A 12,202-nucleotide genomic window follows, 5' to 3' on the forward strand; every position below is an offset into this window, starting at 1 on the left:
ATAAGAAACAGAATGATGTGTAAAATATCAATTATCCATTTTTATCTCCAAGAACAGAAATCTGTATTATATGCCAAAAAGACTTCAAGAAAAGTTAGTCAAAATCTAAACACAGAAGGGAAGAAACAAATTCTAAATTCAATTTATACTATCCTTACAATTGATTACCATTTCATGTACACTACATCCAAGGTGTATTACATTAGTTTAAGATAAGCTAAGAAGATCAAGAGCTAGAACAGCCTTTACTATTTGATTTCAAACATGACTATATTTTCTTAACCAAAGTGATTATCCCTACTGCAAGCATTGAGGATTTTTATTATTTAATAAAGTGAAAATTAACATAAAAGGAGCCAACGTGTAGCAACCATTCCCAACTGACTACTAATGCCCAATAGAGCTACTGCTAAAGGTGTAAGAGTAAGAGTAGGAAGAATTCCCTGTTGCATCAAAACTGCCCCTCCGGGACCCACTGCGGGAACCAGAGCGAGAGCCAGACCGAGAACCAGAACGAGAGCCGGAGCGAGAGCCTGGAGCAGAAGACATGTTATAAGGGCTAGGCAAGCCCTTGGAGGAAACCGAGGCTGCTTCCAAAAGGCGTAACCCAGTGATATCTTCTACCATGGAGCGATTCATGGCATCCTTGTAGGATATTTTCAATTTGGTTTTGGGGCAGGTCAGGATTTTGGCATAGCTGCTGGTGTCTTGCAGCCTCTGAGCTGCTCGGCCATCGATGAAGCCTTTTCTAATGGCTTCCTCAGTGCTTATCCTCCCATGTACTTCTGGGTCAACAAGGCCTCCCGTGAGGTACTGGAACTCCAGGAAGCGCTGTCCTGCCTCATAGGGGAGCCATTTTTCTTTCACGGCCTCTGCTGCTGACATCTTCTTCTTTCCCTTCACCCCTTCAAAACCAATGAAGGCTTTCTGAGCAGGCTTTAGCCTGGTGGCCATATCCTGGTCAATCAGACCCTGGGAGACAGCATCCTGGAGTGACAGCTTCTGACCAGTGGTAGGGTGGATGATGCCACCTGTGCAGGCTTGAGCTTCCAGAAGCCTCTGGCCTGTGATGCTATCCACAATGCCTCGCTCTATACCTTCAGAAATGGAAATCTTCTCCAGGTTTTCTGTGTCAAAGATGGCTGCAATGGGGCTTGATTCTTCTAGGGGGTCGGACAGAGAGCTGCTCCTAATGGTTATATTCCTGACGCTGGAAATGGTTGAAATCTTACTTACGGAATCATGCCGAGAGCTGCTGAAAACATCATCACTGACACTACCACTCAAGCCACTGCTGTTGCCTGCACCATTTTTCAAGGAGATCATATCAGCAAACTGAGTGAGGCTGAGGCTGCCAGATCGGTACTGATCAAAGAACTTTCTATCAACAAGGCCCTTATCAATGGCATCCTGAATATCGTACTGACTACCTGTTTTCCTATCTACAAGAACCACTCTGGTAGAGCCATCTGATCCAGTGATGGTTATTTCTTCCCACTCACATTCCTGCTCACACAGTTCTTTGAAAGTTTCATAATCAATCAGGCCTTTCTTATAGGCCTCCTGAACAGACATCTCCTTATTGGTTTCTGGGTCAACTATGACCACTCTACGCTTCCTGAGGGTATTCTTTTGGGATGTCTGCACCTGTTTCTTCTTTTCTTTCAAGGGCAGAAGACAGAGCCCTGTTTCTTCATCCTTAATGCATCTTTCCTTTAGCTGCAGATAGGTAAGGTTTTCTTCAGTGTTAGGATCAAAAAATCCCTTTGTATCATCACTTGGATCGGAGAGAATCTCACTGAGCTCTTCATTGAAATATCCCCTCTTGTAAGCTATGTCAACTGGTAAACGATGGCTCTCCTTTGGGTCAATAATGCCCCCGGTTGCAATCTGAGCTTCCAATAAACGGATGCCATGGCCCTTTTCAATGAGCTCCTTGTTCATGGCTTGAAACAAAGAGATAATGTTTCCTGTTTCAGGGTCATTATATCCAGTGACAGCTCGTTCCGCAGACAAGAGCTTCTCTTTAAACTCAATGCCTACCAGACCTCTTTTGTAGGCTTCTTCTACCGGTAACCTCAAATTGCTAACAGGATCCACGATAAAGCCAGTAGCTGCTTGGGCTTCAAGTAACTCTAGAGCAGTACCTGGTCGCACCAAGCCTATTTTCATGGCCTCATAGATCCCAAGCTTCTGTTTTGTGGTTTCATTGTATATGCCTGCTATGCAGCTTGAACCCTGCAGGAAGTCCTTGATTCTCTCACCAACCTCATCGTAAGAAATCTGCCCTGATTCAAGTTCATTTACAGTGGATGGTCTCAATATGCCTGAATCAACTAGTTCGGTGACCGTCACAGGTTGTCTAATTCCTTGGAAAGACATGCTTCTCTTCTGAACCGACAGCAAAAGCAGACCCGTGTGTGGTTCAATTCTACACCGTTCCCTCAGCTGCATGTAACTAACCTTCTTTTTGGTGATCGGGTCCACAAAGTTTTTCTGACTATCTCGGGGATCATTCAGTGACCGATACAAATCTCTGTCAATCAGTCCACGGGCCAAGGCAACATCTTTTGGCAAAAAGACACTGTTAACAGGATCCACAACACCCCCAGATGCAATCTGGGCTTCCAACAGGCGCATTCCGGTTTCTCTATCAATCAGATTTTTCTTGATAGCTTCAGAAACAGATACTGTCTTGCCTGAAAATGGATCATCAAAGCCTACGACAGCTTTCTCTGCTGTGTATATCTGCTGACGGTCATCAAAGTCGATGAGGTCCCGGGCAATGGCAGTGTCAACAGTCAGCTTCTCATTCCTGTGGGGATCAATGATCCCACCAGTGGCTGCCTGGGCCTCCAGAAGCATGACTGTGGACTCTGGGGTGATTAACTTCTTTCTCTTGGCCTCTACCAAAGAGTACTTCTCCTTAGGAGAAGCAGAAGCTCCAGCAATAGCACCTGCACCCCGAAGGAAAGGCTGGATTTCAGAAGCAACTTCTTCCACCGACTTCTTCCCCTTCAGCAGCTTGTCCAAGGTTGTCTTGTCAATCAGTTGGCACTCGTAGAGCTGCATCGCTGTCACCTTTTTCCTCAGGCCATCAAACACCAGCTTCGAGGTGTCAACTGACCACTCACACTCCGTTTGGGTCTCTCGATGGGACCCGTAGGGACGCTGTCTGAGCTTGTCGATTTCTTTCTGAAGCCGGGAACGTTCTGACTCCAGCTGAGACTGCGTTTCCCTGGAGGAGTCCTCCAGCTTGCGCCTGCACCTCTCTTCAATCCTTTTGATCTCTGCCTGGAGTCTCTCAATCTCGCTCCTCAGGCTGTTCTTCTCTCTCTCACTCTTTTCTCTTTCTGACTCAATCTTCCGAATGGCCTCCTCCTTGCGGGAGTATTGAGTTTTCCACTGATTTAGGTCATTCTGGATCTGCTGCTTCTCACACTCAAGGCGCTGCTTCAGCCTGCTTTCCGCGTCCAGCGTTGCTTTCGCACGTGTCAGCTCATCCTCCAGCCTTTGTAGCCTTGCCTTGTCTTGTTCTAGGACTTTGATTTTCACCAGGAGGCTTTCTCTTTCCTGCACCACCTGAGTGCACTGACTTTTTGATTCCTGAATCCTATTAGATGCCTGGAATTTAAAAAGAAAGAAATGGGAAAAAATAATGTTTTGATCACATCATACTACTAACACAATTGAGCCTCTTTTTCTGTATCTTAAAAAAAAAAAAATCTTATTTACTTATTTTCCCTTTTTATGGGTTCCCTGGATATACTGTTAACTTGCTATCTTAAAATTCATAGAAAAAAATCTGTAGATATATGTTGCCATTTTGATAAATGGCTTCACATTTACTTTTTTTCCTCATGGAAGGAATTAGAAGTTAAAACCCCGTCTTACTTGCTAATTGTGGTTTGAAAAAATACAGGGAGTTTTCTTCACACCCGCTCTACCTACATCTGTTATAGCTATACTAGCATGTTTAATAAATTAACATAAACATATGGATATATATACATACCCCACATCCAGCCCCACACAAATATTGTCTTAGTCAAATGTAGTAGAAGTTATTTTTAAATAAGAAAAGCCAAACAAGAAGAATGTATTAAGGCCAAGATTAAAAGAAAATAGAATAATGCATGCAGGAAAATCATCTATAAGCAAGCAAGAAAAAGTAATTTTAAAATTGCAGCAAAAACTGCTTTGTTATCGGTACAGCTTTAATTTAGGAAATTGGGAAATTTTTCATTGCAAATGTATGTCAGAGATCACTGAATAGGAGCTGTCTTCTAGAAAATAGAGTGAAACATTCAGCAGAAGTGATCTCAGATGCTGTAACACATGCTAAAGTTCTTCAAAACAGAGATTTGTCTGGATTATGATAGGTACCAGTTCAGCAATTAAAAAAAAAAAAAAAAAAAAAGAGGAAAAGCAATAAATGAGAGAAAATATTAAATATTTAAAGAAAACTCTGTAAGCATGCATCTAAGTAGCAAGAGCATGGTTCAGATTAGATGATAAAGGAGTGAATTTTTTGAGAGACAGAGAAGCCATGATCAAATATTTGTGAATACCTCTAATGCCTGCTTTTGGAATTTCTCAATTTCCTGTCTCAAATTTTCCCTCTCTCTCTGTAAATCGTTAATCAGCCCCTGCAGTTCCAGGGTTCGGTTGTTGCTGATTTGCAGCTGGCTCCTTAGTTCAGAAATGGTTGCGTTTTTGTCACTGTCGGCTTCACAGCAGCCCCTCCTCAGGTCATCGTACTCCAGCCTCAGGTTCCGCAGCTCCTCCTCTAGCATCAGGTGCTCCTTGGTCAGATTCTCCGTGAGAGACTGCAGCCTCTCGATTTCTATTTTGCTCTCATTGAAGCTCCTGCTTTTATCTTCTATCAGCTTCTGGAAGTGCTCATTCCTCAAGTGAGATTGTTTGACATTTTCTTGTTCCTGGAGCAGCTGCCGCCTCAGGACTTCAAGCTCTGAAGACAGCCTCCTGAGCTCCTCCTGTGTCTTCTGCTTATCCCTCACGTGGCCTTCCAGCACGTCCCTCTGCTGACGCAGCTCATCCTCACTCCTCTTTTTCACTATTGATGCCTGCTCCAGCTGCTGGGTCAGGCTGGTGACTTTTATCACTTGCTCTTTCAAAGACCTCCTCATGCCTTCCAGCTCATCCTCCAGCTTCTTCCTCTTGGCAGAGTCTTCTGAGGCTGTCCTCTTCAGCCGATTCAGCTCTTCTTCCACTCTCTGCTTCTGCAGCTGCAAGTCTTTCAGTGAGCTCTGGAATCTCAAAATATCCTGATCCTTCACGGTCCTCTCCTGTGAAACCCTCTCATAGTCAATTCTCAGGCGTGTGAGCTCTTGCTCCTGAATTTTCAGTTTGCTGATTGTCTCCGTCGCACTATTGTTGGCTTTCTGCAGATCATACTGGACCCTTTGCAGTTTGGCGTTTTCGTCTTCCAGGCATTTCCGTTCATTTGTTTCTGTTTCTATCAGCTGCTTTAATCTTTCTATCTCCTTGTTTTTATCCTGGATGGTTTTGGCAGCATCATCGAGAGACTGCTTGTATCTCAGGCTCTCTTCACTTCGTATCTGAGTGACCTGCCGCAGCTCGATCTCCAGCTGCTGTTTCCTCTGCGACATCTCTGAGCCAGTGGCCTTCTGCTGTTGCATATTTTCTTCAACCCTCCTAAGGTTCTCTGTAGTCTGGGCTAGTGTGTTCTTGAGCCTCTTTATTTCCTCAGATAAGCTCCTGTTTTCTCTGGTGAGATTGTCAATTTGGGCTCGGTAGCCACTGGTGTCTTCTTCTTTTTGCATGGTAAGCTGGTGGATGGTAGTCTTAGTGATGTTGATCTCAGTCTCAAATTGATTTTTCAAGCTAATTATCTCCTCATCGTAACTGTTTCTTACCTTAGCCAGTTCATTTTCATATTCCCAGCGGCGCTTAGCCTCCTCCTGAAACTCAGCTTTGAGTCTCTCAATCTCCTTGTTTTTGTCCTGGATGGTCTTGGCAGCCTCCTCCAGGGACTGTTTGTGCCTGGCATTGTCCTCAGAGCGCTGCTGGATGACCTGCTTGAGCTCTGTCTCTAGCTGTTGTTTCTTCTGCATCATCTCCGAGCCACAGGTCTTTTGCTGGAGGGCGTTCTCTTCCGCCCGCCGGCACTGATCCGTGGTCTGCAGGATGCTGTCGTTCAGTCTGACGATCTCATCCTTCAGGTCCCGATTTTCCCTTGAGAGTCTATCAAGCTGGTTTCTAAGGTTTTTGGAATCATCTTCTTTTTGCATAGTTATCTCCTTGATGGTGGTCTTCGTAATGTTAATCTCTGTTTCATACTTGTTCCTTAAATTACTCATCTCCTCATTATAGTGGTTTCTTACCTTTGCCAGCTCATTCTCATATTCTCTCTTCCGGTTGCTCTCCTCCTGAAGAAGAACCCTCAACCTCTCTATCTCGTACTCCTTCTCCTTGATGGCTTTCTCAGACTCCAGTTTTTGCCATCCAAGGTTCTCCTTTTCACATTGCCTTGCTTTCTGCAGTTGGTCATAGTCATTCTTCTGTTGGTCAAATCTATCCTCCACAGTCTTTCTTCTCCTCTTTTCATCTTCAATCTCATAAGTGAGTCTGGTGATTTTCTCATTGAGTTCTTTGATTTGGCCATAGCACTTGTCAAGATTCTGCTTCGCTGACTTTCCGTCCAGCTCAGCTTGCCTCTTCAGCTCCTCCAGGCTCACAAGCTTTGCTTTATACTGGGAACACTCTGCCTGGTATTTCTGCAGGTTCTGATCCAGGAATTTGTTCTTGTTGCAGTTTTCAGAGTTGGTATCTCGGGCCAGTCTGAGCTCTTCCTCCAAAACTTCAATCTTGGTATTTTTCAACTGTGAAATTGAAATCAGAAATGATGATGAGAGAAAAATACCTCATGTCACAAAAAAAGAGGCAGTACTTTTCCCCTCCCAGACCAATGTGCCTTCCTATTTTCCCATTTCTCTTTACATACACACACACGCAAAAATATAACACACACATGTATATACACAAGACATGCATATACAAAACACCCCGACTGCATACACACACAAACATGTAACACAAATACATACATATATCCCCCCCCACACAAAGACACATGCACACATACATACACCCCACCACATACACACGTACACAAAGTGTAATACGAAAACACAAACCCACTGCTGAGTCAATTCTGACTCATAGCAACCCTTTAGGACAGAGTAGAACTATCCCTATGGTTCCCAAGGCTGTAAATCTTTACAGAGGCAGATTGCCTCATCTTTCCCCAGCAGAGGAGCTGGTGGCTTTGAACCACTGACCTTTCAGTTAGCAGCCTAATGCTTTACCAGACCTCCTACAAAGCGAGGATATGAGGCAAAAACTATTTGACAAAAAATTAAGAAATCTAAGTTCTTGTCATAATTCTTCCATTAAATGCTTCCATTAATAACTTCCATTAACTTATAATCTTAGCAAATAATATGTCCTCTTTGGGTCTCAGTTTTCTGAACTACAAAATGAAGTGATTTTTTTCCAGATCAAAAGGTTTTGATTGTATAAATTATGTTCCTTTATTTCAAGGTAAAGTGAGTTTCCATATAAACTTAAGTATTAGAAAAGAAGAATAAATCAAACAACTTTTATATTAAAAAGTCAAATCCAACTAGTCTAAGATTTCTTATCCTTGATTTATCAAAAAATTAAAGAAAATTCCTTGGTAAAACGTTAAATAAAATTATTCCTTTATGGCAAGATAAAGTAGCTGCCATTTTGCAAGTACTACACAAATCCATTTAGAACCAAGTACAGGAACATGGGACTAACCCCAGGCTTAACTCAAAAAATGCATTATTATTAAATGCTAAGACAAAATATAGTTTTATCAGTATAAATCTAAATCTACATTATAATGAGACAGTAATAATAAGGTTCTATTCTATTTTTTTGATGCCCCCCAAAAATAAAGTAATAAATTACCTTCAGATCTTCCAAACTCTTCAACATCTCACTTAAGAATCTGTAATAATCTCCAGACCTTGTAAGTAGTTCTATATATCGAGCATGAATGTCTGCAGCCTTGGAATAAAAGAAGAAGGAAAAAAGATGTTGGGTTAAAAACAAAGACAAAAAAATCCTACACAAGTTGACTAATTTTATTTTCTAAAATAATAAAATAGTGAAATTATCATTTAAAGAATTAATTCCTTCCTTCATGTGGGCTAATTCCAAATGTAGAAGTACAACAAAACAAAGAGCTAACAGCATTACATTCCATTCTCATGGCTCCAGCCAGAATGCTTCCCTTAAACCACCTGAGAGGAGGCATTATGTGACATCTTTGGGAAAAGATGTCTTTTAGAAACTTGTGGTTTTTTTTTTTTTTTCACTTTTAGACATCTCCCTCACTAAATCTAGAAATTTAAGCACAATTTCTGCAGAGCCTCTAATGTATCAATGACAGATTCAGACTTCCACTGATGATTTCCGGAGCTCTGGTAGCATAGTGGCTAAGACACTTGCCTGCTAACCAGATGGCTGGCGGTTCAAACCCACCAGCCACTCCTCGGAAGGAAGGTTGGGCAATCCTACTTCTGTAGTGATACTGCCTCGGAAACCCAAGGAGGGGTCGCTATGAGTCGGGGCTGACTCCACGGCATATAACAATATAACAACAACAACAACAACCACATATCAATGACTCACACTAGGGGGGTGGGACACATAATCTGCTGCTACATCTTTTCTAATAGATATCTGAGCTCTAGTAGTTGAGGGATTCAGTTGCTAATCAGAAGGCTGGCCAATTTGAACTCACCAGCCACTCCTCAGGAGAAAGACAAAGCAGTCTGCTTCAGTAAAGATTTACAGCTTTAGAAAACCCGTGACCTATAGGGTTACTATGGGTCGGAATCTACTTGATGGCTGTGGATTTGGTCTTTTGGGGTTGTGAGGTGTAGAAGCAATCTGGCCTTTTGTTCTGTGTTGCTGAGAGCCAGACTACCTGGGGGCCTGATGTTTCAGGAGGCAAAATGTAATAGATTATGGCCATGTGGTAAGGCCAATAAAGGCTTGGGAAGAGGGGAGCTTAATGGAGGTTCCTGGTTGGAGCACATAGCATGTCCCCTGGAGGCAAGGAAGCTCTGTGCTGGGATCCTCCCCCACCTTGCTTTATATGTGTCTCATGCTATGCATCTCTTTATCTGTATCCTTTCTAGTTATAATGAATCAGTATGGTATACTTTCCATTAACTCACCTGTGAGCCATTTCAGGGAATTACTAAACACACAAGGAGACAGCCAGTGAGGCTAACGTCTGCCTATTTGGCAGTCAGAAGGACTGTATCCTTGTAAATTGTGTGCTCTGACCTAGCCCCAAGTGGCTAGGGGTAAGAGAGAGAAGGGGCTTGCCAGTCTGAAGTAGAGGAAATGGAGCTTGTGACTGATACTCCCTGACCCAGCCCCAAGCAGCTGGTAATGAGAGAGAGTCTGCTTGGAGTGGTTAGTGACAAGGACAGAGAAGTGGGAAGGTAAGGACTAGACAGCTGGTGATGAGAGAGTATACTGCTTGGAGTGGCTGGCAACAAGGATAGAGAAGTGGGAAGGTGAGGACTGGATCCATTTCTAAGCAGAAATTGGATTCATGATGATCTTTACAACACAGTTAGCAATGAAGTTGGGATTTGTCCACCATGGCCTTTGCTGTGCACAGTTAGTGCATTTAGAGCAATAACCTATAACAAGGAACAAATTTCAGGGACTGTAGGAAAGATAGGGAAAAAGAAAAGGCAGAAGCAAGGGGATGTAAGAGATCTGTAATGACATATATGAACACATATATACCTCTTGCATAATCACCCCTGAAGGGGATTGAACCATAGTTCTCTTGATAGGTATGTTCAGTAGAGTTTCCAATCCTGAGGTATACGATGCAAGCTGGAGTTCATAATCCTGGAGAGTAATAAAGTTTAAGAAAAACTCTCTTAATGGACTTAAAAGGAGTCACTGACAACTTTAATTTCACACTATTAAATGAGCAAACTGTGTTTCTAATGGTCAAGCCCAAGTCGATCACGTACTTCTAGTATCCAAGCAGTTATTACTATATTCTTAACATTAAGCAGTACACCTTTATATGGTAATTGCATATATTTGCATATACAACCACTGAAAAAATAAAGACCACCCTTTACCTCGGTTAAGGAGCTCTGGTGGTGCAGTGCCTAAGGCATCTGACTACTAAATAGAAGTTATAAACCCACCACCAACTTAGCAGAAGGAAGATGAAGCAATCTACTTCCATAAAGATTTACTGCCTTGGAAACCCAATGGGGGGTCGCTATGAGTCAGAATCGACTGGATGGCAGTGGGTTTGTTTTTTTTTTAAATTATCTCAGATATTGCCAATTTGCACATTAATGGGTAAATGTTTATGGTTTACTCAGAAGAAAATATGTCAAAGTCTTAATCACTATCCTCAAGAAGTTTATAATTTTTAAAGTGAATCATTAGATAATACAGTTAATAATATTCTTGATGAAATGAGAATTCTTTGTGAAACCAACATACCTTAATTGAATTTGCACAAAGTTCAGCAATTTTTTGTACCTCCTCTGATTTGTCTCGTTTGCCACATATTTCATTGTGCAAGTTCTGTACAAAAATGAAATATTTACAAATGTTAGTGTCTGAATATCTTAAAGTAAATATTATTTCACTTTTCAACCACTGTTACTTCTTTTGTTCTTCATTTTATTACTACATGTACTGATCTCACCTTTCATAGTTAAATCTTAGATGAAGAGCATATTTTTCATTCAAAAAAGATAAAGAAGACCTTCAACTTCTTATTATCCAAGAGTTTACATTCCAGTCAGCAATGTTTTCTGGTCCTACCATTTCAATTTATAAAAATAGTTTACAATAGCATGAGAGGAACAGCACCGCATTATTTCTAAGTTCATAATTGTACGTCTTTGTAAATATCAATTGTTTTTCTTCTGAGCATTCTTTAAGCATCCACAAAATAGACTAATAGTATTAAATAATTATTATTTCCAAGCTAAGCACTACTGTGAAAGCCAGAGGAAAACAGTTTACATCCAATTAATCTTAAAACAACTATGAATGACAAATTGGCTTGTACCTTCTGCTCATTCAAAAATCTCATGACTGTGTTAGAATCACCAAATTTCATGGATTCTAAGGAATCCTGGCGACGTTTGGCATCATAGAGCCACTTGCAGAAAGCCTGATAATTATCACGATAATTCCTCAGTTGCTTGATTTGTTTCTCCAGGTCCCATAATCTGGCGAAAATGATAAAATTGTGAATGCACTGATACAGTTCCTCAGAATATATTAACATAGAGTTAACATACGACTCAGCAATTCCACTTCTAGGTATGCACGCAAGAGAACTGACAACATATGTCACACAAAATCTTGGACACAAATGTTCATAACAGCATTACTCATGATAGCCAAAAAGTGCAAACAACTCAAATGTCCATCAGCACATGTGAAGGATAACACAAAATATGTTACCTTTATATAATGGAATATTACTCAATAGTAAAAAGGAAAAAATAATGTTTATCCATGCTGCAACATGGATAAACACTATTCTAAGTGAAAGAAGCCAGACACAAAAGACCATACAGTATGATTCCATTTACATGACATGTCCAGAGTAGGCAAACCTAAAGAGACAGAGAGTGGATTAGGGGTTGCCTAGGGTTGGGGGTAGAGGAGAGGTAAGAGGGAGTGCCTGTTAATGGGTACAGTGTTTTTTTTGGGGGGTAATGAAATTTTCTAAAGTATATTACGATGGTTTCACAACTGTAGATACAATAAAAACTACTGAATTTTACACTTGAAATGGGTAAATTTAATGGAATGAGAATTAAATAAAGATTTTTTTAAATAAGCACTGTTAGTAAAACATACTACAAGCAAGGCAATTCAGGAGATTTTTCAAAACTCTCATTTGTTGTCAGGCATTTCTTCTTTATAAGCTTTTTTAAGCTTCATAAGGAGCTCTGGTAGCGTAATGCTTAAGGCACTTGACTGCTAACCAGAAGGCTAGCGGTTCAAACCTATCAGCCACTCCTCGGAAGGAAGATGGGGCAATCTACTTCCGTAGTGATACTGCCTTGGAAACCCAAGGAGGGGTTGCTATGAGTCGGGTCCGACTTGA

At 41.4% G+C, this 12,202-nt stretch overlaps 1 protein-coding gene across 1 annotated transcript in view; it reads right to left on the bottom strand.

Annotated features, from left to right (window-relative positions):
* Nucleotides 1–387: 387 nt before the first annotated feature.
* LOC103192400 (desmoplakin) overlaps nucleotides 388–12,202 on the bottom strand; it is a 48,540-nt gene continuing 36,725 nt past the window's right edge. The window contains exons 18-23 of the mRNA XM_007935381.1: nucleotides 11,150–11,341; nucleotides 10,573–10,656; nucleotides 9,847–9,954; nucleotides 7,984–8,082; nucleotides 4,572–6,866; nucleotides 388–3,624 (exon numbers count right to left, since the gene is read on the bottom strand). Coding sequence (XP_007933572.1) covers nucleotides 388–3,624; nucleotides 4,572–6,866; nucleotides 7,984–8,082; nucleotides 9,847–9,954; nucleotides 10,573–10,656; nucleotides 11,150–11,341 — 6,015 coding nt within the window. The remainder of the gene's footprint in view (nucleotides 3,625–4,571; nucleotides 6,867–7,983; nucleotides 8,083–9,846; nucleotides 9,955–10,572; nucleotides 10,657–11,149; nucleotides 11,342–12,202) is intronic.

Source organism: Orycteropus afer, unplaced genomic scaffold, assembly GCF_000298275.1.
Source record: "Orycteropus afer afer isolate SDZICR_OR568_19922 unplaced genomic scaffold, OryAfe1.0 scaffold00027, whole genome shotgun sequence".
In the NCBI taxonomy this organism is placed as follows: domain Eukaryota; kingdom Metazoa; phylum Chordata; class Mammalia; order Tubulidentata; family Orycteropodidae; genus Orycteropus; species Orycteropus afer.